At 31.1% G+C, this 27,267-nt stretch overlaps 5 protein-coding genes across 8 annotated transcripts in view; 3 read left to right on the plus strand and 2 right to left on the minus strand.

Moving 5' to 3' along the window:
• Positions 1 to 1,481: 1,481 nt before the first annotated feature.
• On the minus strand, positions 1,482 to 8,051 carry LOC139989619 (uncharacterized). The gene is made up of 4 exons (XM_072008077.1): positions 7,904 to 8,051; positions 7,452 to 7,790; positions 5,632 to 5,812; positions 1,482 to 4,713 (listed from the first exon to the last, which is right to left on the minus strand). Exons 3-4 carry the CDS (start codon positions 5,785 to 5,787, stop codon positions 2,380 to 2,382), a joined length of 2,490 nt encoding a protein of 829 aa, XP_071864178.1. The 5' UTR covers positions 5,788 to 5,812; positions 7,452 to 7,790; positions 7,904 to 8,051; the 3' UTR covers positions 1,482 to 2,379.
• A 698-nt stretch (positions 8,052 to 8,749) lies between these two features.
• Positions 8,750 to 10,651, plus strand: LOC139989621 (uncharacterized). The gene is made up of 3 exons (XM_072008079.1): positions 8,750 to 9,419; positions 9,643 to 9,852; positions 10,063 to 10,651. Exons 1-3 carry the CDS (start codon positions 9,305 to 9,307, stop codon positions 10,452 to 10,454), a joined length of 717 nt encoding a protein of 238 aa, XP_071864180.1. The 5' UTR covers positions 8,750 to 9,304; the 3' UTR covers positions 10,455 to 10,651.
• Rps24 (ribosomal protein S24) lies at positions 10,652 to 13,971 on the minus strand. Of its 2 annotated transcripts, XR_011800367.1 has the most exons (5): positions 13,843 to 13,971; positions 13,422 to 13,490; positions 12,874 to 13,197; positions 11,434 to 11,508; positions 10,652 to 10,782 (listed from the first exon to the last, which is right to left on the minus strand). XR_011800367.1 is itself a non-coding variant. In XM_072008081.1 (4 exons), the coding sequence occupies exons 1-4, from the start codon at positions 13,843 to 13,845 to the stop codon at positions 10,780 to 10,782; spliced, it is 399 nt and encodes a 132-aa protein (XP_071864182.1). In that variant the 5' UTR covers positions 13,846 to 13,966; the 3' UTR covers positions 10,652 to 10,779. The 2 variants fall into 2 exon arrangements, 1 of the variants encoding a protein (XP_071864182.1); XM_072008081.1 differs by lacking the exon at positions 11,434 to 11,508 and having other exon boundaries at positions 13,843 to 13,966.
• Positions 13,972 to 14,620: 649 nt separating this feature from the next.
• On the plus strand, positions 14,621 to 19,424 carry Droj2 (DnaJ heat shock protein family (Hsp40) member A4-like). Its single transcript, XM_072008078.1, has 5 exons — positions 14,621 to 14,787; positions 16,879 to 17,064; positions 17,163 to 17,457; positions 17,539 to 17,878; positions 17,979 to 19,424. Exons 2-5 carry the CDS (start codon positions 16,933 to 16,935, stop codon positions 18,406 to 18,408), a joined length of 1,197 nt encoding a protein of 398 aa, XP_071864179.1. The 5' UTR covers positions 14,621 to 14,787; positions 16,879 to 16,932; the 3' UTR covers positions 18,409 to 19,424.
• A 661-nt stretch (positions 19,425 to 20,085) lies between these two features.
• The window catches only part of LOC139989618 (uncharacterized), a 378,461-nt gene continuing 371,279 nt past the window's right edge, over positions 20,086 to 27,267 (plus strand). Inside the window, exon 1 of one of the 3 annotated variants that reach the window (XM_072008075.1) lies at positions 20,086 to 23,570. In XM_072008075.1, the coding sequence (XP_071864176.1) occupies positions 22,114 to 23,570 (1,457 nt within the window). In that variant the 5' untranslated portion in view covers positions 20,086 to 22,113. The remainder of the gene's footprint in view (positions 23,571 to 27,267) is intronic. The other 2 variants (XM_072008073.1, XM_072008074.1) reach the window with 2 other exon arrangements.

Here is a 27,267-nt window from a genome sequence, read left to right on the forward strand (position 1 = left end):
TTGATCTTTTGTCAATAGGACGATATTGGAATACAAATATTTTAAATTATATTACATAAAATTACGAAACATACTTGTCTACTGAATGCAAAAGTTACGACATAGTATGTTATACAACATCTTAGACATTAATACAAATAAAATATTGTTTTTTATCATTTAACGTCGATCATAAATTTTATGTTTCTAATAAATTTACAGTTTCAATATTAAGCATCAATATTACAATTATCTTTAAACTTTACACATTTGATTAGACTGTATGGCACCTTTAATAAATTTTAATAAATCAATAAATGTTACTTAATAGTCATATCATAAATCAATAATTTGAAGGTGAAAGTTATAGTTTTATACAATTCAAACTGAAGTTGCTTTATTTTTCTCCTTTATCTTCACAATCAACATTAATATGCCATTACATTTACATTTGCACATGATTCACATGATGGTATTTATTATTATTAACATGATGGTATTATTTATTATTATTATTAATTGTATTATAAAATTATAAAAGATAAATTATTATTTACATTAAAGTTCATTGTAACTTATACTATTAAAGGTATAATACATAATGTATAAAATAATTGATATGTAGTTAGGAACTTAATAAATATTAGTACGATTTTTAAAATACAATAATTTTTTAGAATTGCTCCAAACGACTTGAACTTTTTGACAAGTTAGAAGGATTAATTTCCTAGATGAAGAGAAACAAATTTTTTTTGTACATTACAGTTGGTCAGAATCGCGAAGAAAATAGTACCTAAAGATCATTTTTACAATTTTTTTATCTGACTAACTGAAAATTTCATCAAAAGCGGTTAACGTTGCTATGAGCTACAAACGATTAAAAATGATAAAAATGGCAGATTTCTGCAATTTTATTTATTACTCTACAGCCTATAACTGTGATAAGTCTACATTTTTGTTCATCTTTCGATGCTTGTTGCTTGTTTCTGCATCAACCGATTTCGATAAAATTTTCGACATATGTGCAAAGGATATAAATCTACAACATGTATTTTTTAAATTCTCGTTACAGATTCCGATAAAAAAGTCGTAAAAAATGACCTTAAGTATTTTCTTCTCTACTCCGACCAACTGGAATTTTTTCATAAATGTTTTTAACTGTCGCCTAGTAAACTAATCCTTCTAGCTCCCCAGAAAAGTTCAAGACTTTTGATCAAATTTTGAAAAAGTTATTTTGTTTTCAATAGTGTGCCAATATTTATATTTCCAACTGTATATTTTAATGTGAAACAGTTCACGACGTGTCCAAATAAAAATACATAAATACTTAAAAGATGTTTCTTAATCCAAAAAAATCACATTTTTAATATAAACAGTAAAAAAATATCAATACTTAATTAATTCTTATGTTCTACAATATAAAACGAATCGAACTAAAAACTTACATAACGATCAATATTGATAAATTATTATTACCTAAAAAGAAAAAACGGTTTTAATAATAACTGTGTAACATATTTGTTAACTACAAAGCATTTGCCTCGTTAATATTTTGTAGGTATACTTCCATATTTTGTTTTCATTCTTGTGTACATGCAATCGATAACTAAAGATAATTAACTAAAATAATTAAATTATAATTAACGTAAATAAAATTATATTTATAGCTATAAACTATCTCTCTAAATACATATGTACTATCATTAACACATTGTATCAATGCGTCTTGTGTTATCCGAATTACTCGGGGGTATATACAAATGTATTTAGATAAATCCCTCGGTCAGAAATGTGTTAAAAATATACATATTTAAATTATATATATACATATATATAATAAAAACAGTAGTTTCTTTAATGTTCAATCACTATGACTTCTTACAATATTTACTTAATTATTTGATGTTAAAACTTTACTTATGGTTACAATTGAGTTAAATTTTCTATTGTGTATCTAAAGAATAAAAATTAGATATTATTATAATATTTCAAATTATGTAATTTTTATTCACCTTTACATCGCTTAAACCTACACTTTTATATACATATTTACTTATTTAATATATAATCACATTATTTTATACACTAGACAATGTAGCATAGCATACCTTTCCAATATAATATGTATATTTCATTACATTGAAAATATATAACATATATAATAAAATGATATTTTATAACTAAGGGTATTGTTTGTTACTGTCTTAATTAGAAAAAAAAAAAAAAGGAAAAGTAGTGAAATGAAGTATAAATTATATTATAGTTAATTTCATTCACAAATCAAATTACGTGTTTAAATGATCTATTTCAGTGGAATTATTATGACATCTTCGTGACTTTTTGAGTATTCCACTTTTCTTTATAAAATTTAGAAAATTTATGAAAGATGATTCGTGTGAATTAGTTCATGATACTTTCCATTGATGACAACAATGAATGATGAGGAACTCTTCTCATATGTCTTAACAAATAGTTTTTACTGCCGTAAGTTCTTTTACAATAATGACAAGGAAATCCAAGTCCATAATGATATGCTTTATGCCTGGACTTCATAACATCATCACATTTATTATTACATATAGAACAGGTGGTTACTTCATGATCAGCATCAAAATGCATTTTACGAGATGTAATATTAGAAAACCGTTTAGAACAATAAAAACATTGAAATGGTACTACAGGATCAGAATGTTTATGCTTAATATGTTCATCAAACTTTTTATATGTATTTAGAATGTCACTGCAATGATGACACTTAAGCTCCATTGGTACAAAAATAAACCGTTTTCCTTCATTAACAGAACACCAATGCTTGTTCCATGCAATAGCATTCGGAAGACTAATTTTACAGTATCCACATAACAGTTGTGATCTTGAATGATGTTTATTAGTATGAATCTCGAGAGCTTTCTTAGTATAAAATTTAGAACCACATACACAAATATTAAATCTTTTAGCAAAATTTACTGTAACACTATTAGATTGTTTGCCAAATTTTGACTTAACATTCATTTTGTAAAATATATTATTTGGTTCTGTTTTTATTTCTTGTTGCTTTTCTTCTTTGCACAAATTACTTACTATTTCACTTGAGGAACCAGAAATAATATCATTACAGGAATTGGTTTGTGAAACTTCTTCAATGTCAATATCAATATTTTCATCACCAGATTGGATCTTCAAAATACTATGTTTCTCACTATATTTAGATAATTTTAGAACATCATTAGACACATTAAAATCTTTTGGATGATTGAGATCTTGTAATTGTAATCTTGTAATATTATCTTCACTTGTATTATCTTTGTCAATAATTTCATAAGAATCATTCTTTTTCTTTATTGTTATGTTAATTCCAAGCCCAGAATCTCTACCAGAACCACTTCTTGTATCATATCGACTTTTTCTATTTACATTACTTTCTATTATTGGTTGATTCACATCATTTGTAAAAGTACATGTTTTTTTATGCATAAATAATGTATAGGGATTACGAAATACTCTCCCACATAAACAAGTATGTTTATGTTTGTCATAATACTTTATATCTGACATATTGTTACTATTATTCCCATTTTGCACAATTTTCTCTTTATTTTTATGAAATTCAGAATTATCTTTATTTGTATGTTCAAAAGACATGTGCATAGAACCGAATTTCGATTGTAAGTATATGGGAGAATTGAAATATCTATTTCTGGATAAATGGAAATTCTCTTTCGTTTCTCCACGACTACGATGAATACGTATATGTTCATAAAAACTCCTCATTGTATAAATACCAAGGCATATATCACATTGACGATGGCTTTGCCCGCGTTTCCTACATAATTTTCGTCTTTTATTTTGAATATCATGTTCTTTTCTAATAACTTTACCCACAATTTCGTTTTCGTCACTAGAAAATTTTCTTTTTAATTTATTGCTTTTTAAGACAGTACATGTTTTATTTAAATTCTTTAGCATAAAATCAGGGGATTCAATTTTATGATAATCAGTTAAGTGTTTTCTTATATTCCTTACAACCTGTTGACACAATGTGCATGTTGATAAAGCTATAGAATTCCGTGTAGAGATTACTTTTTCATTTTGTCTTACTTCTTTAGTTAATTTCTTTTCTTGTTCATTTTGTGTAGTTCCATTGATATGAATATCATTATTATTGCATACAAGACTATTAGATTTACTTCTTCTTGAGTGAAGATTTGGGACAACTGTATTATTATTATTTGATAACGACACATATTGTAACAATGAAGCCTCAGTATGTAATTTATTTTCACTTTTCTTTAATGAAACCTTTTCAGAATTATCTTCCTCTTTCTCAACAATATTAGGATCTTTTTCTTTCACTTTATCAGGATTTTTGAGATGTCGTCTTGGTGCTATGTAAATGCCATGTATTTTTTCTGAATGATATCTCAATCTCCGATTTTCAGTATATTGCCTTCCACATATAGAACAATGAAATAACTTTTTTTTGGATTTCACATAAAATTTAAAATTTGGCAATTCCGTATTGTTGTTACCTAATACTGGTTGGTATTCGATATATAATGGTTTTGAAGTCGTTATTTCCGATGGCAGTGCATTAGATGTATCAATCTTAGCTGTACCTTGCACATTTTTTATAACTTTTAGTGTTTCCCATATTTTATCACATCTTTCAAGTAAAATAATGGGATCTTTTATTTTATATGGAACAGTCGAAGGAATTGGTGTTACCTCTCCCCCCTAAAATTATGAAACACATAAAAACAGTTATATATGTACATGAGTTTCTATTTCATTAATATTTTACTTAAATAAAATTTGTATTGTTATAATAAAGAGCGCAAAGTACAGTTTAATATCCTTCATCATCTTTTACAATGTCATATTAACCGTAACTTAAAAAAGTAAGGAACTTAATATATTTTGTATAACTTTCTTCCATAGGTATTCTTAAATAAATGTATAATTATCTTAATGAATAATAATAAAATATGTACTTCATAAAATAATATATCTAGTATCTTCAATGTTAAAGTTAAAATTATTATTACGTTATAAAATGATAATTTCTTTTATATTATGTACCAGATAATAAAAACAAAATTTGAGATCACATCCATAAGAGTATTTTATTCTCTCATATAATTTCATCCTCAAATCTTCAAACAATTATTATTAATAAAAAATTATGATATATATCAATATTTATGTATATATGTTTTGTAATATATTAATCTTCTTTTGAATTTTAATAATTCAAATGAATTGTAGTCAAATTTATATTATCATAAAAAAAAAATATTTACTCTGCAATAAAATATCAGATTTACATTTTTATATAATATTGGAACATACAACTTATGTTATGACAAAAGATATGTAAACTTAAAATTCCCACCATTAGCTAGCTGAGACACAAGCTGATCATCTCCTTACACAATACATAAATATGAAGTACACTTTCTAATTATAATACCAAACCAAAATTTACTGAACTCTTGACAATAGTAAACTATCTTCATCTAACGATATATTTAAAACTAATTATATCTAAAAATATCTAGCTTATATATCAAGAAAAAAAGGAGAAAGAAAGTTATATATTTGAAACAATATATATATATATTAATAATTATTAATAATTATATAATTACTTACCACATTTAATGTATCTTCAATTAAATCAGTTGTACTAGAACATAGAGGTTCTACTTTAGGTATACATATTAGTAATGGTTTATGTTCAAATTCTTCAATAAATTCATCATCTCTGTAATATTCATCTTTCAGATCAGGAGATACGTTTTCGAACATTTTAATTTAAGAAGAAGGTTAAAACCTAAATAAAAATTTGAAGTTAATACATTTTTAATATAATCATATATAAATCATACTAAACGAGCCGACATTTTATTTTCCCCCGTTTCACTGCTTATCACTTCCCTCCAAAACTATATATAATATGTAGTATTATATATATATATATATACACACACCACAATATATAACAACAAATATATTATAGTACTTATATTAAACAATTGGTAACAGTTATATACTAAGGTAAATAAACCTAGAATTCGAATAAAAGTAGTCACAGGATTGTTTTATTTTATAGTGACTATATTACTATCTTAGAATCATCGCAAAAATAATACGTTTAATAATACATTTAATATACAGATTACTTACATATATATTATAATACAGTATTTAATATTTGGTTATACACATTTGAATGAAAGTAAAACTCGATTGTACATGAATATGTAAGACATATTATATTAATTTGAGGTTAGTTTAAGACAAAAACATCCATGAACTATAATACATAACACCAACTTTTTCTTTGTTTGTATGTAATAAAATATAATATTGCATTTAACATAGAATTTATTTATTTACATAGTTTATGTAGACATTATATAGATACAATAATTCTATTGTGTAATTTTTCAAATTCTTTTATATGTTTGTTTCAATTTTCTTGGCTATTTAAATAATGAAATATTTAATAAAACATTGATATATGAATATTTTGAAAATTTCAAATATGTATGTATTAATCTTTTTTTAAACATGTAATAATAAATAAAAGTATTTAGTAAGTAATAAAAGTATTATATTTATTTATAGTATACAACACAATTCAAGATGTAAAAAATAACATAAATTATTTACATGATTTAATGTATGAAATTTTGATAAGAAACTTAATTTTGTCTTTTTAATAAATTCTTATAATAATCTATATTAATAAATAATATTAGTTAATAAATGTAAGCGTACTTTTATTAAGCAAATTCGATAATAACCTAGGTACGATAACATAACAAATTTTTCAGTTTATTAAAATTGAAAACGTCGAGTTGAAATCTTTCCAAACACAATATAAATACAAATATAAAGAAATAAATATTTTTATAAAAACTGATTGTCATATTGTCAACTGTATTATCATACCAAACATGACGAATACGATCAAATTGTTCAGTGCCAGGCATTACAGATTGTAATTATTTTTATTTCATTTAATTTTATTGCACTATTTAAATCTTTTACCCAAGGCACACAAAATAGTGGTTGCAAATTGTATGTACATCTTGAAAAGGGATCCTTAAAACATTAGTCCGTCCCTGTCTGCGTCACATCATAAGACAACAACTCAGCGAATTCATTGAGCGAGGCCCAAATTGTTTAAAAATATTAGAATTACAGCCATTTCTCAAAAACAATATTTCATAAGACGTTTCATACTACAGATATAAATAAACAGTTATTTAACATATCTTCTTCACTGAACTAATAAGACAACCGACTGTCGCATTAATAGGTTACATTATGTTACAAATATATTTGTACAGTAAAGATTTTTAAAATGTCAGCAATTTTAACTTTACATAGGTATATAAAGCTAGATTACTTATCTAGGCTTTAGGTTCTCTAACATAAAAATTATATCTAGCTTCTGTACTTACATTAGCTACTGCATCGAAGTCAATGTTTCAACTGAACTCCACACAATTTGGCATACGTTCACGAGTGTGTTTTACAGTAGAATATGTACAAAAAATACATTTTTCCTAGCAAAACTGATGCGTATTCAAACAAGAATCACTTGAAGATTTGTTTCGAGTTGAACTGATATCTCAGATTTTCAATAATTGAGATTTTGGGGAGAATTTTCTTGAGCGTGTCGCTATGAACGAACTCGCTTCTACATGTGATTGAAACTAGCAGCCCACTTGCTCCAAGCAGATTTTAGGCTGCGTCTCAATCTGTAGTTGCAGCCTCATGTCCTTTTAGTGAATTGGCTACTGTACATATAATTTACAATGTAATAAAATATTTACTAGTGTGTGTTCTTGAAGATCACATGGTTGACGAAGCCGAAAAGGCCTAGTCTGTTAGGATGCAAAAAATATCATACCTATTTCGATATTATGTCAGCCACAATTGGCTTCCTACTTTCATAAGTCACAGTATGACAATATTCTAGCGTTGTAATCAAGGCAAAAATATGAAAAAGCAGACAATTTGTTATTTTAACTTTCACTCGGTTATTTTACATATAGAACCGAACATATAGAATTCAGTCTAAATGAAAAGCTGTTTGTCTCTATTAACTCTACTAACCTCATAAAAGAGATCCTAAATGACAAAGAGGAATTAACGATAAAGGAGGTAATATGATATAATATCAGAGATTCTGCGTGGAGTTTAAGAGAAAATCAATATATCTGCGTGGTACATACACGGAGCCTGCTGTAGACATCCGATCTGCTGCAACAATGATCTGCTGTGCACTTGAAGCACAATTATAACATTTCTTCAAATTATAGATCATATCTGCTACATTAGAAAACCTCGTACTGAATTTGTTTAACATGGAGATTCGGTTGACTTGAACTTTTCAATACTCGGCACAATTCAATGTAGGATACTAATCCCACTTAAGATGGATGATATTCGTTACTATGGATTTATGCAGCCACTTAAACCTAACTTAATTAAAGATGTTGATCTAGTACACCTAAGTAGTTTGTTAAAAATTTAGAAATATTACGAAATAAACATTTAACGTTATAAGTATCCTGTCTAAACAGTTTATATGACCGTGCCCTGTACTGATATTAATGGCAATTTGACATAATATTTACACTATACAGTACTAAACTTAATCCAATCTGAACTACTACGATATTTCCTGGATGGGACAATTTAAGAATTAAAATGTGTATTACATGTTTACAATACATGATAAGATAAATGCATAATGATTTATATTACAGTATTTATCAAATACATAATACTTTATATCAAATACATGATAGTTTATATCAAATAGACAATAGTTCTTGTACAAATTCTATTGCCTGAATTTCACCAGTAAGGCTGGATGTCTTGAAATCTACAGACTAGTTCTATTAGTGTCTTGTCACAAGTTAATTAAATATAACAATATGTTACGAAATATTATAATATCGTGTGCATTTAACAAAAGTTAAATCCCTAAATCTTGTGCTGATTTCGTTATTCGTTTTGTACTCGTCTCGTACTTCTGTTAATTTTTAGGATATATGTCAAAATGTGACTGTATAAAGAGAGTTGGATTTCTAAATTACATTTATTACTGTATTGCATCTGAGAGAATCTGATTCTCATGACTTCACTATCGTGTCGATTTTGTTTCTACAACAGTCATATCGTCAGAATTGCGACAAACAAGGTCATCCAAGTTGTATAACAGTAATTGTGCCGGATTTACTTAATTCTCTATAAAATTATTGCAATAAAGAACATTTGTTTCCGGCAGTGTATATATAAAAGCATGAACATCTATTCACAGATGTCAGTATTTTCTAAGAAAAAGATGTGTGTTCTTATTACTATTTTACTGCTTGCTACTTGTGATCTATCTACATCAACTGAAATTTATAATAGAGGTGTTACAGTTTGTAAATGTTAAATTTAGTGACGAAATTCTATGTGATAGATTTTTTAATAAAAAGTAACATTCTGTTTAAATACTTAAATATGTTTGCGAAAACTTTTATCTAAAGATTTCCTTATATAAAGTAATATTTATAAATTACTTATATATCTAGTAATATATTTTAATGCACTATCTCTTAACTCGGGAGAAATAATTAACTTTTCTTATTATAGAAAATAATAGATTACAAATAGGTTTCCAAAATGCTAAATTTTTTCTGGAGATACAAGATTGGCTGTTTAAATTGAGAAACCAAATTCACGAACGATTATTTGGATTAACAACTACGTCAGCGCCTCCTTTGACAATTGAAATATTAAACTTAGATAAATTTGAATTACAAAATGCAATAAAAAATCATGGATGGCATCTATTAAATTTATGTAAATAAAAATTATTGTTTAATACTAAGCTTATAACTTTTTTATAAATTTCAAGAATATTAGAGTAGAAAATTAGAATAAAAATAAACAGTAGATTAATGAAGATTAAACATAAATCATCTTTTGTTATAATGTGTTAACGTTAATTATTATATCATTAATCATTAATATTTCCTTAGTTTAATTCATACAAATTTTTATAAATTGCAGCCATCTTATCTTTTGATCCTAATCAAGACTGGGGATTTCATATTGGTGACTGGTATTTTATACAAAAAGGATTTAATCAAAACGGATATGAAGATAGTTCTGATGAATTAAATTTTCAAACACCAAGTACCATTAAGCCAAAAGACACGACTAAAATAGAGACTGAACAGACTTTTGACTTTACAAATGATCCAGAAGTTACGGAATCATCGCAAACGATTTCATCTATAACCACGCCTGTGACGCAACAAATTGATTCGCAAACAACGATAAGAAACACTGAACAGATGGATTCTTCCGAGAGCTCATCATTAACAATGAAAGGGTTGGAAGAGACTGAAACCGATAGTGATTTTGTTCACAGAGGGTCTGTAGAAGTTCTTATGGGATAATATATTTTATGTCAACATATAACAACATCTCGCAATTTCTTTAAATCCGGCATTTTTATTAAATTGGTCATTTTTATATGAAAATACACATTTACGTTATTAGAATATGTTTGTATATCATACAATGTTATCACAATGCGTATGGATAAAATGTTATATAAACAATGAGGTATAATAGAAAAGGGTACTGAAATCAATTGTTTCCATCGAGAAGAGTACACTTTTATTCTATAAAATTTATCATAATTATTTGGGGTAATAAATGATTATAATAATTTTTACGTTTCTGTTGAACAAATCGTGGTCTTCATGATGTCTTATGGATTTACTGTAATAAAAAAAAAAAAAATATATATATATTAGTAAAACGTTCAATTTCAACATTAATTAACATTACACCCCACACATGCGAAAATGTTCTACTTCTACTAGAAGCATGAATCAGAACAACAATAAATACATATTACTAATATAGGAGATCTTCAATATAGGATTAAGTGCTCTTATTTTATTTGCTTCTCTAATGTTTTTTATCTTGCACTTATTCTTAAATAATGATAATACAAGTAATATATACATAAGATCTACTTTTTAGATATTACTAAAATGTAATATGTAAGATTCTTTTAGATGTTCCTAAATTTTAAGTCAAAGAGTAAATATTAACTTTGATTGTATCGAAACTAATAATTCTATAATAAACTACAATTAAAAATAGTTTACACGTGATTGGAAAATATATGGACAATTTTTAATTCTAAATTATTCTACGAGAAATTAATAACAATGTGGGAAGGGGAGCAATTGTTACAATGCATGAAATATACAGGAATCCAATTAAACTATACTACAGGAATTCAATTAAAATTCATATTACATAAAGAAGATCACAACATAGAATATATTTAACCAAATCTAGAAAGGAAGATATCAAGAAAACATAAAAGAAAAACTAAAACTTAGAAGTTTGCATGCTGACCATATATGAGCATCATAATTAAGTTCCCTCTTCAGGTTTGTAGTACAAATGATGACCATTTGACTACTTCCTTCCCTAGAATGCAAATAAAAAGCGTATACCACTGAATAACATGCAAAAATTATATGTGTTTCTTCTTTGTTTCATATAACCAAATTATATAATTATATAATATTTTATATGTACATTTTACACATATAATTGTAAAAAATGTATTGTATCCAAATTATATCAGTTACATTATTAATTCACAAATCCAGTTTCTCAGTATCATAATAATTTATTTTTATACCATAGGAATAATATAAAAATACATTTACATAATTTTAAACGAGTTAAAAACTATTTAATCAAATCAATATAAAACAATTACATTGTCATACTTAATGTAAAATTAAAATACTTTATATTTTACTAAAAAACTAGATATGTGTTAATATTACTATTATCTATATTTCTTTTTCATGTTTAAAAATTTTTATGTTTAAGAATATTTTTAATTATATAGATATATACATTATCTGCTCAGTTCAAATATTATAAAACTGAGTTAAAGAGAATGAATTCATAAATTTAATTAATAGTATGTTCTTCTAAAAAATGTACATATTAGTTAGAAGGTATAACTGATGAAAAATGAAAATGCAGAATTAAAATCTAAATAAATATAAAATTCTTTTTCATTAACACTAGTTTTAATCATTTTTAATTTGTAGAAAATATTTAATTTTCGTTTATTATATTGCTTTTCCCAATGATTGACATTTGTAATGATACAATTTGTCAACGAATATTTTAATAAAATGTCAAATTAAGTATCCATTGAATCCAAAAATATATCCAAAAAAGAATTGGTGTAAGTGTTAGGTTGACCGAAAAATGTCTTTCTTTTACAAACATGAAACCTAATCTGTCAAACATTGTGATCTTTATCTTGATAAAACAAAATGGATCATACGTAATTCGATAAAATAATATAAAATGAAAAATGTTGTGCATCCATTATTTTCTTATAAAACAAAAGAAACTTTTCGAACAACTTGATATATATGTCATAACCCAATGTATATCGAAGTTCAATGGAAATATGAATAAGAAATCTATGTAAATCAATATCACTTTGCAGCTGACAGACAAAAATTAATAAAAAATATATATATACAAAAAAAAATATATATGTATTTATCAGATCCTATTAAAATATTTAAATTGAAATGAAATTAGAAATAAATAATATATATACAAGCGTTACCATCAAATAAATATATATTGCCATCTCCAAATCATTTAAATTATTGTCATCACCCAATTATTTTATATTATCAAAAATTTTAATAAACTATTTGTATACTTATTAATTATATTGTGAATGTAATGACATTAAGTAAGGGATATAGTTTAAAAATAATGAATTGAAAAATAGGTATAGTATTATCTCACCTTTTTAGATGCAGCTCCTACTTTACTCTTCTTTGTACCCCTAACCTTCTTCATTCTGTTTTTACGTTCTTTTCGTTGCTTTCTTGTCTGTTTTTGTTTTTCAAATAGTCCATGCCTAGCTAACCTATATTTAGGTTCAAATTTTTTTGCAAAATCCAATGTATCATAGATCAGTGCAAATCCAGTTGATTTGCCACCACCAAAATTAGTTTGAAAACCGAACACAAAAACTACATCTGGCATAACTTTGTACATTTTAGCTAATTTTTCACGTATTTCTGTTTTTCGTACTGATGAATGTCCTGGATGAAATACATCCACAACCTATAAAAAGACATTGTTTTATGAGTACAAAAAAATAGATGAATACAATATTAATTGTAATAATAGAAACTTCTATCTTCATTAATTATTAGTTGAAGTGTTGAGATAATATACATATAAATAGCATGATACACTTTCACATGTGATATAACAGCATAAGACAAAATCTAAGGAAATGTTACTTCAATTAAAAATAAATAATAAATATTAATATATATACATACCATTTGTTTTCGGCATAATAACCGATTGCTCATAAATTTTCTGGTTCTAATCGTAACAGCACCTTCCGTCTAGAATACAGAACAATAATCCAATTTCGAGGTTATGTTTTGCTTTTCATTACAATTATATTGTCTTACATAAAGATATTTAAAAAGATGTAAAAAACATTTAATTTCATGATTCCACTTTTGTATTTAAACAAAATATTTCTATTTACATTTCATTCTTCATTTATAGTGTTATACCATTAATGAAGATGTCACGCTATAATAATATAAATGTTAAATATTGATAGAGGTGGTATCAATGAATTATATTGTAAAAAAACCAAGTAGTTATATATCATTGATAACATTTTAAGGAAATATTCTATATTTTGTTCAACGATTAATTAATATTTTTGCGATACAAAATACATACCATTTTGCTTGATTATAGTACTGCTAGTAAAAGGACTGTTACGGAAACGTGCAGCGCGATCTACAATCTATTCGACGAGACATGAATCTCGAATGTTACTAGTCAGCAACCAATGGTTACAACCATGGCAATCAAATTTTGTTTACGTTTACTGCCTCGTTTTGTTGAACAGACTTACATATTATCAAATATACCGTCACAATTATTCTATGTAACGATACAAAATTTTTCTTTTTGTATTAACTGCATAATTAAACAAAATAATTATTTTAAATGTTATACAATATTGTTAAGTATTTTAGATGATATGTAATCATTAAAAATCAGAGTAATGTAACATTGTCTTTGTTTAGACTTTAAATTTTATTAAAATATCTAGAAGCTTTCAATAAGTATTTAAAACAGTTTTATCACATTACTTTATAATAAAATACTATTTACTTAAGATAGTATTACTTTTAGTATTATTAAAAATAAAAAAATATTTTTAAAAAGTATTGTACGTATATTTGGATTTTTAAATTTGTATTTTACTGTAAACAAAATTAAAAACTTTTTAATTAAAATTTTTCTTTATGTCATTGTAATTTCAAATCACGTAGAAATTGTGTAATATTAATTTGTGAATTCCTTTGTTTTAACATATGGAAACTAATTATTTACTACTTTATCGATGGAATACTGGGACAAATACTCGTGAGACTCTTAGAAAGACCGTAATTGCATTTGGCGCTGACTGCAATTCTTCGACCATCTGATTGGTTCTCTTCCGTGTAACGTCCATTACACTCCTAGGAAGTTTCGAGAACGGTACGGTACGAGCAGTAATATTGGTGAGAATTCTATACGCTCACAATCGTTCGTCAAATAGTATTACGTGGAGTGAGACGAGCGTTAACTGCACACGAATATTTTGCACGAATAGCTTTCTTTCTGCTAGTACAGGTAAGATTGAACACAAATAATCGTGAGGTTCAAAATATTTTAGAATATACGTCCAAACGGATAGAATTTTCATGGTTGAATCGTGCGATCGATTATGAACTCACGAAATTTTCTCGAGGTAGGAATTCGCATAGCGGTAACGTGTAGAGTTAATTTATGGTATAGCATAAGAATCTTATGGAATATTGTAGCGATTTTCAGGACTTTTTACTGATTCGGGAATTTAAAGTGGGTGTTTGAAGATTGAATAATAGTTGTATGCTTGTTGAAGCATATTGTATATTACGAAATACTCGTCAATAAGTTTTATCATAGTACAAGTCGTGCTCGTCCATGACTCGCACTTTAACGTTGAAAAATGGTGGATGTTCCCCTATTGCCTTACTCGTTCGTGTCAATACCAAACGTGGTTGAAGTTGCAGAGTATAATCTGTCACTTAAGACGTAATAAGTTCTAATTACATCTCCAATTTCATTTATACCATTTAAATTGGAAGATAACGCTAATTTTTTTTTGCTCTGGAAAATCATTATTTTGTCCTTTATTATTCTTTTGTTACTCAATTTTTTACCGGCAGTCCAAACCTCCAGTATCTGCGTATATATATGTGTATATACATGTATACGTTAGTAGAAGGATCTAGAAAGTGTAGTGTTCTTTGTTCACGATACGACAAACACTGAGTTAGATTGGAACGAGGTTTTAATTTTCTTTTTTATGTCAATTAATTATATTTTATCATCTTAAAATATCATGTCGTCGCCATTTTGAAACGAAACACTCACATGGATACAATTTGCTGGACTTTTCTTCAAGCGTATTAATACACTTTAAAGACTTCTCTACGTTAATTATAACATTTTTATTCAGCTTTAAGTCGATTATAAAGATCTGTCAAGTTTTAAATAATTTTTCTTTTTCATTTTATATATATACTTCTAATTATGTTGTATCGATATTAAAATTAGAAGTATTTGAAGTTCAAGGTCATTACACGTAATTTCCATGTTTAAAACGTGTACAACGTATATAAATATCAATAATATATTTTAATATTTTGATCTTAAATTATCTGTCTCAAAAACAATAAAGAAATATGGAGTTCTTTTTTTTCAACCTTTTGCGTTTATCTATACTTAATGAATTTTAATTCAAATACATAACACTACATGAGTAATGAGTTCATGGTACATGCATCAGAGACATACGTTCCTAAATTGCATAACGATTAGTATCTCAATTTGGTGTTTGATTTTTGCTGTTGTATTTTTTTTCATCGTGCATCTGTTTAATATTCTATAAATATAATTAAATAAATAATCATTTAATAAAAAAGTATAGTTTATAACTGTGTGATACTTTTACTATACTTCATAAAACTATTGTAACAGATATTAATACAAAACTGTTTTTGATGTTTAATACGTTGTAACATACATGAATATAATTGTTTCCACATATAAAAATTGATATACTATATGTGTATTTATCTGTAATTTTATTTTATTAGATATATGTATTATCAATTATAATAAATATCGATTCTTATTTTATTATTTTGAAATAATTTTGTTCTAAAAGAAAATGTACATTTATTGTTATGTATATAACTGGTCTGCTACATAAAATTAAGTATTTAATATGAAATACATAGTATGTATTTTGTATTAAATTCATGCATATTAATGTGAAAAGAAAATTGTACAATAATGAATTATATATTTGTTATTCAATATGTTATATATTTGTTGTTGAGAAATGTTTTAACACTAGAATAACCAGCCTCTAATATATATCTAAATATATTATATATATAAATAATTAGAAAATAATTAGTATAAATAATGAATAATAAAATCTAATGTAATATATACAATAAACATCATAACATTAATTTTATCAAAAATACCTACGTGTTCTTAATAATTGTAAGGAACAAAACGTAAAAACCAAAACATTATTTTGATATGTTTAATAGTTCGTGTTAAAGTAAATATCGATAAGTGATTATAAAGATATTAAATATGTAAAAATGATAGATAATTAAAATGCATAATCATAATAATATTTTTTCTTTATTTGGTCTTTAGCAGGAGCAATATAATTACAATTGAAGATCGTCCAAAGAAAATAAATTAATAAAAATGGTAAAAGAAACTACGTTTTATGATGTTTTGGGTGTGAAACCTGGGTGCACACAGGAAGATTTGAAAAAGGCTTACAGAAAACTTGCCTTAAAGTATCACCCTGATAAAAATCCTAATGAAGGAGAAAAAGTTCGTATTTTTAATGTAACAATGTGACATAGCTAAAGATTCTAATTGAATGTTATAAAACAAAAGTTTGATTATTAAATTTAATTCTCACGTTACAGTTCAAACAAATTTCACAAGCGTATGAGGTATTGTCAAATCCGGAAAAGAAGAGAATTTATGATCAAGGTGGGGAACAAGCTTTAAAAGAAGGTGGTGGAGGAGGCAATGTGTTTTCTTCGCCAATGGATATCTTTGATATGTTCTTTGGTGGAGGTTTTGGTGGAAGGGGTCGTAGGAGAGAACGCAAGGGTCAGGATGTTATACATCACTTATCCGTTTCGCTAGAAGAATTGTATAAAGGAACCGTACGCAAGTTAGCTTTACAGAAAAATGTCATTTGTGATAAGTGTGAAGGTACATATTATATAGTAATATTTATTAAAGATGTTTTGAACATGTGAAATGAAATTTTGCACATCAATATATTTTTATCAGGTATTGGTGGGAAGAAAGGTTCTGTGGAACAATGTACAACATGTCATGGTTCTGGTATGCAAGTTCAAATACAGCAACTAGGACCTGGAATGCTACAGCATCTGCAAAGTATATGTGTAGACTGTAAAGGTCAAGGAGACCGCATTAATCCACGTGATCGCTGCAAACAATGTGGCGGCAGAAAAACCATTAGAGATAGGAAGATTTTGGAAGTTCATGTCGACCCAGGTATGGTACATAACCAGAGGATTGTTTTTGCTGGAGAAGGTGATCAAGAACCAGATTTTGAGCCAGGAGATATTATGATTGTTCTTGAAGAGAAAGAACACGAGATTTTCAAGTTAGTATTTTATATAATTGTTATGTTTAACGTACATTATCACATTTAACAGTATTGTATCGTAATTGGATTATAATGCTTATTAATTATATTATTCTAGGCGTTCGCGTCACGATTTAATTATGAGGATGCAATTGGAGCTTGTAGAAGCTCTTTGTGGGTTCCAGAAAGTAATTCGCACTTTAGATGGCAGAGACTTAGTAATAACTTCATATCCTGGATCTGTTGTAAAACATGGAGACTTAAAGTGCATTCTGAATGAGGGAATGCCGATTTACAAAGATCCTTTCACACACGGCAGACTTATAATTCAATTTGTAGTGAATTTCCCGAAATCTACGGACCCGTCTGTCATTTCAACACTCGAACAATGTTTACCACCAAGAGAAGAGGTTATAATTCCAGAGGGAGCAGAAGATTGTTCTCTTATGGACTTGGATCCAGATCAAGAAGTGAAGCGAAGAGAACAACGACAAGCGTATGAGGAAGACGAAGGAGGTTCTTCCGGAGTTCAATGTGCCACGAATTAATTCAATTACATCAATCTCACAATAAATATGATCATTTTTTCATTTTAAACTTTTGTCCCATTCGCTCGATTCTGAATCATATGTATTAACAGAAGGACGAAAAAATGCGGACACATAACAAAGTTTTTCAAGACAGATGACAAAAACCTGAGAAAAATGTTTAGATAAGTGCACGACTGTGAAACTTACACCTGCAGAATCACTATTGATTCTGGTATAAAGATCACATACACAAATACTGAATTGTATAGGAGACCTTTAAACGCTGTTGATGGTACATTTATTATCACTTCTGAATTAAACTATAAATTCTGGTGAAAGCTGGTAAACTGGTTACAAATTACTTCATCGCTTGCTGTAGAAAAGTATTTAAAGAGATGTACTTATCAGTAAGCAGAGTGATAAGGAAAATTGAATTTATTTAACATCTAATGTGATGTCGTGTAATGCTAATAATTAAAGCAAAACATAATCAAGTCCACCGTATAACGCTGAACGTTCTGATTATTTTTCGCTATTTGTGAATATCTTTCTATTTAAGTTCTCGACTTTCATCGATACGCGCATACTGCGAATGCGAGAAGTAAAGTTAGACAGTCGAACAAAATTAGTAACCTTATCTGTATTCGCATATTCCTTGAAATTCTTTAAATTATTAGTATTTTATTACAATACAAGCTTCTGGAATTTAAATCGATGTCTACATTAGTAATATGACGATCGTGAAAATAGTATGAAATATCGATGAACACATTTATTATAACAGAAATAAAATGTAATCTTGATCTATAGACTTCAAAATTACTTTTTTTTTTTCAGTGGTACGTTATTCCATTACATGTAGGTAGTGTTTAATATTTGTTTATAGTCTCATATAGTGACATATGATGATATTAAAAAAAAATCTTGTTTATTCAAAATACAATTCGTGGAAAAAATGTGGTTCCTGTGTGTGTATAACTGGACTTATACCTACGCGTATTCATTATCTGTTGTAATAAAAAACAAGATTTGTGCGTTCTAGTATTTATTTATAACCATAATACTGGAACTGAAAGTAAAAAGCATAATTTCAGAAAATGTATTCAGTAACGTTATAAAAAAAAATTGCTCTTTTTAGTATCATAATATATTTCATTAAAATTGAATAATGCGCGTAAACAACTGTATATTTTAATGATCGTACGGCTGCATTAAATTAAACACGCCTTCAATCTTCACATAATTTACTGTATACTAGGTCATGTACTCGCCCGCAATTACTATAGCGAATTAAAATAGACGCGTATTATAATCTTATTTATTATAGATAAATTGGTGATTGATTAGTACGGTTCTGAATCATCTCAAATAAATTGGAAAAAGTATAATGTCAAGTATGTCAAAACAAAGAAAGGTGTTTAAAATTCGACCTCTGATCCCTCATGTGCATGTTATATTTCAATTTTCTTCACAATCAACACATACATATGTATGTCTATATATACATATATATTTAAGAAAATTATTTTCCTAAATTTTCAGTTTTAGTTTAGTTAAGTGTTGGCACTTACGAAAGATTTATTATGCACGTATAAATTTAAACGGAATACGCATGCGAGTATATTAAATAGTGGCATTAGTAGCAGTAACAATGTTAACGTGCCTTTGAGTTACGTAGAATAGCCTAACGATGGCGATATAATCGCGGCGAGGGTCGATGTTTTTGTAACGTGCGTATACGAGTGCCCGAAAGCCAGACGTCGGAGATGCCGCAAAGGTTTCTGGGTATGCGGAGGGAGCCATATTTTTCCAATATCAGTTACGCGAAAACAGCGTACGCATAAGATCTGCAAAATGGAATTTCGTTCGATGGTTGGTGTCGAAGAAGTGTTTCACGAAAGAAAGTGATTACGAGATAGAGAACGAGGGATCAGTGTGAGAAAGCGAAGCGACTGTGCTAGTCAGAATATAATAAGCGTGCGTTTCCACGCGATCAAGAAGTGAGGTTCGGTGAAAACGATGAGCGCGGCCCGCGCAGGTGTTCGAGTCGAGAAGAGGGTTAGTTAACTTAACCCGAGTTCGTAACCGCGACTGGTGGTAGTGGTGGTAGTACTAGTGGTGGTGGTGGAGGCAGTGGTGGTGGTGGTGGTGGTGCTACTGCTGCTGTGACGATGACACAGCGTCATAACACGACGTACGTCCGTCCGTGCGATTTAACGCGAATTGTTACGGCAATATAAAGTGTTTTTTGTACCGAGAGTGCATTCGCGCCATTACCGATCGAGTGAGTCGTGGCTCGGTCACTATTAACCTTTACGTATTCAGTGTCGAAGAAAATGGCTTTCTTCTTTAGTGTGTGAACGAAGATTCAGAGTAGCGTATTTTTTTTTTAGTGACAGTGGCTCGTAATGACATAATCGAATGATATTTCGTTATTTCTCGGTTGAGAAGTGCGTACATGTGAAACGGAGTAATCAGAATTGCGACCGCGAATAACGCGACGGGACCGTGGCAATGACACAACGACCTCAACGACCTGACTTTCTTACATAGTTCAATTTTTTTTGTTTAGAAGTGTGGCATTCTTTTTCACCAAAGTTTACTTAAACGTTACTCATTGGCATCTGCAACGTTGAGAAAAATCTCTGACTCGTAACGTCGTTTTTTCGGCGTAACCTAGTACACGCGTTACAAATAACAGTGTGTTGAAGAGTCTAGGTTAGTTGAATGCTTGGCCCCATTGTGTTGTTTCGACGCGACTGAATCGGTGAACGAGACAAATGAGCGAGCCGTCGCTTTGTAAATCGACCTTGTAAATGACAGCAGAAGCGTAATTTCCTAATAAACAATGTTATCCGCTTGCTCTACATCGAACCGGTATAGGGAATGACAATTTCAAAGGAATTGTTTTCTTCCCACTGCAGATGTCATAGGATTTATTTAATGAAACACGATTTACTTATTCATTGTAAGTAATTATTCGATTTGAGTTGTTTTTTCATAAAAGAAATCTATTGGCCCGCATACGCATACAATCGGAAGAAAGTGAAACAACGCTCTTATTATCGGAGCAAACAAGTTTTCAAACCAAAAACATATTAACTGAATGGAAGATGTCGACTCGTCTTATTATTTTCTTGTAACATGTGATCGTCGGATAAGGAGAATAACACTGACGTAATTTTACCGTGATCTCCGACGCATTAAAATCACGAACAACCAACGAAACTAGTATCATGGTAGAGTGCACCGATCGCAGGAGAGAGGTTAGACGGACATTGACCGGTGAATAGCGCGTGTTTGTGATCCGACGGATGCTCTCCAATTTCAAAATCTTGGCACCGTTAGTACGAGTCTGTAATTAGAAACAAGGAAAGTGTTTGTGAACGTGGATGTGATTTAAAAATTGGCGAAGAAATTAAGAATCGAGCGAACGAAGAACAATCGGTGAAACTACCCATTTGGTATGCCGTGCGCGGTAAAGCCGAGGATGTCGAAGAACGAGAACGTGGATGACAGGTGTGAGATTGTAATGATTGGTGAGCGTACGTGGCCAAGAGGAACGACCGAAAGAACGCGGTGGATTTCGGTGGTGGGAAACGCGTGATCATTCCCGTTTATGGAGGATGCAGCAGAACCTGGAGGTGTCTCCACGTAGGCGTGCTACCTGCGTTCCAGTGATGTCGGTGTCGGGGTTACTTGCAGCGCTGCTGGACCTGGACCATGGCCGGCAAGCCTGAGCAGCCGTCCACGCACCCTGCTCTCCCGAATCACGGTCATCATCATCATCATAATCGACAACAGCAGCAACAACAGCAACAGCAGCAGCAGCAGCAGCAGCAACCACAGCAGCAACAGCAAGAGCAACAGCATCCGCCGCAGCACGCACAGGGGATTCAACAAAATAGCGTTCTAGTCTACGTATCGGGGGAGAATTTTGCGTACGCGACGGCGGTCGGTCAGAATGCCGCCGCCGCTGCTGCTGCTGCTACCGCAGTCGGCTATCAGTCTCCGCAGCAGGCGACGTACGCCGGCATTCTGCCGCCGCAGGTGGCGACGGCGGCGGCGACGTTTCCCGCCAAAACCGCCATTTATTGCAACGATAATAACAGCGCCGTTGGCAGCACAGTTGCCGTAGCTGGCAGCAATAATTGTTGTCGGTTAAAAACACTTGAGTATGTGTCCACCGATGGAGAGTCGAGCCGATCGGCACGATCCATGTCAACCAGTAACACCGAAGACGAAGAAGATTACGGAACGATCGTTTCCAATAACGGTTTATTATACAGACAAACGAATCTAGTTGAAACAACCAGCACGTCCGCGACCACAACGATGACGTGCGTAGTGTCGGCGTGCGACACGAAGAATTCGGCGAACCGAAATCCATTGGAAAACGATTCGAATAATACCGAAAACCTCGCAACCAATAACGTAGAGCCGATCGGCAGGGTGAACGCCGCTGAGATGCTACCCAATAAATTATTTCCATCGAGAATCCACGGTGAAATTTATCCAGCTGCAGCGAGACTAGCTGACACGGGTTATAACAATAGCGGCAGTCAAATCACGCAGGGTAATCTCGGGGAGGGTTGTATCAGTCTTTTAAACGACGACGCTTGTGTCGCGTATGTACGGCAAGGAAACGAACCGTCTCAAGCGTCCGCGAGTGTTTTTCAAGGCGACAGTGTCGAGCAACGTATCAATATGGACGAGAAGAGCCGGCAACAGGACGGTTTCGATAACCAAACCGGCTCGTCGCTTTCTTCGTCCAGTTCGAACGTCGGTGTTGTCAGTGGTGGCGGTAGTGTTGTTGTTGTTGGTAGTGGTGGTAGTGGTGCGACTAGCTGTGACTCTGTCCGATCTGATACCGGTGAATCGTCGACTTATAGTAGCTTGAGCAGCCCCGAAAGTCAAAGTCAATCGGCACACGACGGCTTGTCTGCCGCGACGACGGTTAACGGCGGCGGTTCGTGCGCGCAGCAGGCTGCGCGTCAGCCGCCGCTTCCGCGCATCAACAATTCGAACAATAACAATAATCAAGTTCAACAAAATGTAGTGCTGACGATGAACGGTAGTGCAGTGATTACGCAGCAGCAACAACAGCAGCAGCAACAAGCGATTACGGTACCACGTGGATGGAAAAGGATATGCACCAACGGGGTCATCATTTATATCAGGTGAGTTCTCTTTCGTTTTTTCTCGTCACGATCGCTTTCTAATTGGCTTGCGTGGAATGTGTGTTCACTTCGTTTTTCATTCTGTTGTTGCGTAATACGTTGGATCCAAAATGATTATATTTTCTATTTTCTATTTTCGAGTATTATATTTCGGACTATAATACTTATTTGTACGCATGGTAATTATAGTATATGCTTTTGTTTAACGCGATATTTGAACGATTCAGTTATTGCTATATATGTAATGCAATGACGAAACGACTATTGTAATTCGTATGGAAAACAGACAGATTTCAATGTATAACGAGAAACGAAATTTTGTCCAATTAAATTTCATGAAATGTATCCTCATTTTTTACGATATAGTAATTTAGGTTGTGCAACTTATATAATGCATATCACATACTTCATGATATGCAATTTTTAAAATGACTGCGTCTGTTTATTAATATTGTATTATTCTTAATTTGCATTCACATTTGTATTAATTATTCATCGCTTTAGTTTTTATAAGTCACCTTAATGGCATCATTGATTTGCAAATATTCCGAGCTAAATTAAATAAAAAAATATATGGATAGAGAGATTTTCACGAATTGCAAAATATTTTCGACGAAATAAATAATTCTACTTACATATTATTAGTTAATTTATAGCTTAACTTAAGCTTGAAACGATATACGTAGATGATTATAATTCAACTAATACGATAAAGCCAAATAAATGTACACAATCGCGTTTCTATTTCAATAAAAGACAACATTAATTTTATCGAAACGGCATTTTTATTAAATGCAGAATTTCGAGATCTAAAATTGGTAGTTTCGCCATCGACATTCGCTTGCTCCGTATCACACAAAAAATAAAGAAATACGATTGTTAATCGCATAAAATTGTTAAGCGCACGTAAAAATTTCTATTATCGCGTTATTCAGAATTGATTTCATCGGGGTTTGTCTCAGTGGTTTGCGGGTTAGTGGTATCGATCCGCGGTTAAATGCTCTTGCTAGAACTTTAATTTCGCTAATGGAATTAAACTGTGTCCAGCGTCAGGCAAATAAGATTAGCGAAGTGACTGGTAAATTAGGATAGAAACCGGGGGACACTGCCACGTGAGAGATTCCCCTCTTTTGTGCGTAAAGTCGTAGGCATGGCGAGGTCTCACAGAGAAACGAGATCGTTAGTCAAAAATGACTTACGGCAGTTCGTTCTGATAATAAAGCATCGAGCGTAACAAGCGCTCGCAAGATTCGTCACCTAAGCACAGAGACACTCGCCTCTTCTCTCGTCGTAGATCTTAAAAAGGTTTTGTCCCCTTTCCGTCCTTTGTAATCTTTCCCGACGTTCGAGTAAAAAACACGAATTTTCTGGGAGCCAAGGCTCTCCGTTGAACGTCCCCTTTCCCGTCCTCATCCAGTACGTTGAAAGCGAAGGCGTCTTCCTTCTAACCCCTCATTGTACTTTTATGGTTCTTTTCAAAGTCCGTTCGAGGGTCACTTTCATCTTTTCCACCGTGCCTTTTTCACGGTTGTCTCCGCCAAGATGTTACGCATCCTCCCACTGTCTTCCTTTGCTTCCTCCGGCTTTTCCTTTTTTCTAAGGGCACATTTGTCCCGTCTGTGCGCAACGTGTAAAAATTGCACGGATTAAATTCTCTGACGTGCGCCGCGTAGGTAAATAAATTTGTAGCTGTTTGGGGTAGAAGAAGGTCGTTTTGTGACGAGTACGTGTGCGGTTCTCAAGGATCTTTTTATCGGTTAGTTGATACAAGATCGTTTATCTCGTAAAAAATTTTCACATTCCAGCAGTTTTCAACAATTTCTTGTCTATGATACAAAATTCCCTATACGTGTATTCCTTGTATATAAATTATTTCCTCTGGAACGGTTATTTTTCCTTTTTCCAAATTAGCTAGCAATAATACAATATTTAATCAACGTATTCAATTTGGATTCTAAGAGAAAATAACGCCAGTTTGAGGAATGCAACAAGGATTCAGACATACCTGATTTTGTTAAACGACGATACTTATCTATTCCCAAATCGTCTTTTAAAGTAAAATTTCTTAGAGTAAAATGCTTGTCGCGAGTTTGTTGTTTATTGTCTTCTCTATTAGAAGAAGCGTTAATCGAATTATGGATAAAGAGGAAATTCCAAAAGAATTACAGAAACGTCTTTCTAAAACCATTCTACGAGGTCTAAGCAGACGTAAAATCGCACTTTGTAAGTGACTTTAGATGGGCGCGTAGATGCAGCTTTCCTCCAGGTTAGTTGACTCGGCGAGTGACGGGCTCGGAGTCTCGACAATCGCGCAACGTGATTCTACATGGATCACTTGGGATCAGTTGCGACGGGACACATCTACCTTTATGTCGAACGAGGGAAGTTGATTCCTTAAGATGCTGCAAAGCGCAAAGGGCATCGTCTCGTGGCGTAATCGTGTACCATAGCGGAGAAAAGGTCTGACCTGGCCTGTTGCAAACCTTGTTAAACGATCCTTCCCAGGCTGCCACGAGTCACGGTTTAAACGACGTCTAAAGAACCCTGACAAACAATACTTCGTTACCTGAATGACTCTAGCCCACTGGTACATTTTCTTTTCTGACCAGAAAAATCTTTCGGACTCATGATCATTCCGATTTATATTTATGTACATATATTTATCTGGTCCTTTATTCTTTCTGAAAACAAATTGAAACGCTTCGATTCTAGTTGTCTCCTATTTGCTAAAGCGTTTGTTCGTATAAACGAAAGAGATACAAAATTATGTTCTTGCCTTGCTATCCGTTTTAAAGTATCAATTTCTTTTAATTCTAATAATTCATTTTTTACTTGAAAAAAGGATTATGAGATTACAAGATTTGATAAGAAAATTGTTGCAAACTCGTACAAATTTTTATCTTTTTCTCTATGTTAGATTCATATATCTGCGAAGCTTTAAATTTATAAGACGGACATCGTTTCGAAACAATGATTTCCTGACTGCGGTTCCTATAGGATCGTTCTTAAGAAGTGATTTATCGACGGCATATTGGCCGTCGGTAATAAAAAATCGTTGAACCGTTGGTCGAAATCGGTGATCGCTAAATTATAGACCTTGACGAGACTCCTTATAATCGTGATCCGACGTGTTCATTGAGAAAAAGATTTCTAAGATCGGCGATGCTGTCAAAGTAGCCGCATAAATTGCTCAAGACGAAAACGATGAATTCATCTTACGTTCGAAAATTCTGCTAGCGAAGACAAATAGTTTTTGTCTTGCCGGATAAATCGTCGATATATCTTGGCTGTAGGGCAAGGATTCCTTCAAAGATTCTTAAGCTTCAGCATCCTTCGTCCAAGGCGATGTATGGCAGGACAGATTCTCACATCGGCTCGTGTACAGGAAGCGGAGGAATGGTCGGAAGGAAGGAGAGGGGGGGGGCATATATAGGAAGGGAAAAGGAATTTCGTTGAACTGCGGTGTTCGTGCGATCATTGATTTACGATGGTACGTCGTAAATACCACCGGTGATGTACGACCATGCTTCCCCTCCTCTCTTATCCCTTACCCCTGCATACTCTCCCCTGTTTTCCCTCGTAAGTTTCTTCTTCACTCTTCTTTCGCCTTCGCCACCGACGTTCCCTTTACGGACCTCTTCTTGATTTATAATATCTACTGGCCTGTTGTCTCTTTTCGTTCTCTTTTCTCGTACAT

The sequence above is a fragment of the Bombus fervidus genome, chromosome 8 (assembly GCF_041682495.2).
Source record: "Bombus fervidus isolate BK054 chromosome 8, iyBomFerv1, whole genome shotgun sequence".
NCBI lineage: Eukaryota > Metazoa > Arthropoda > Insecta > Hymenoptera > Apidae > Bombus > Bombus fervidus.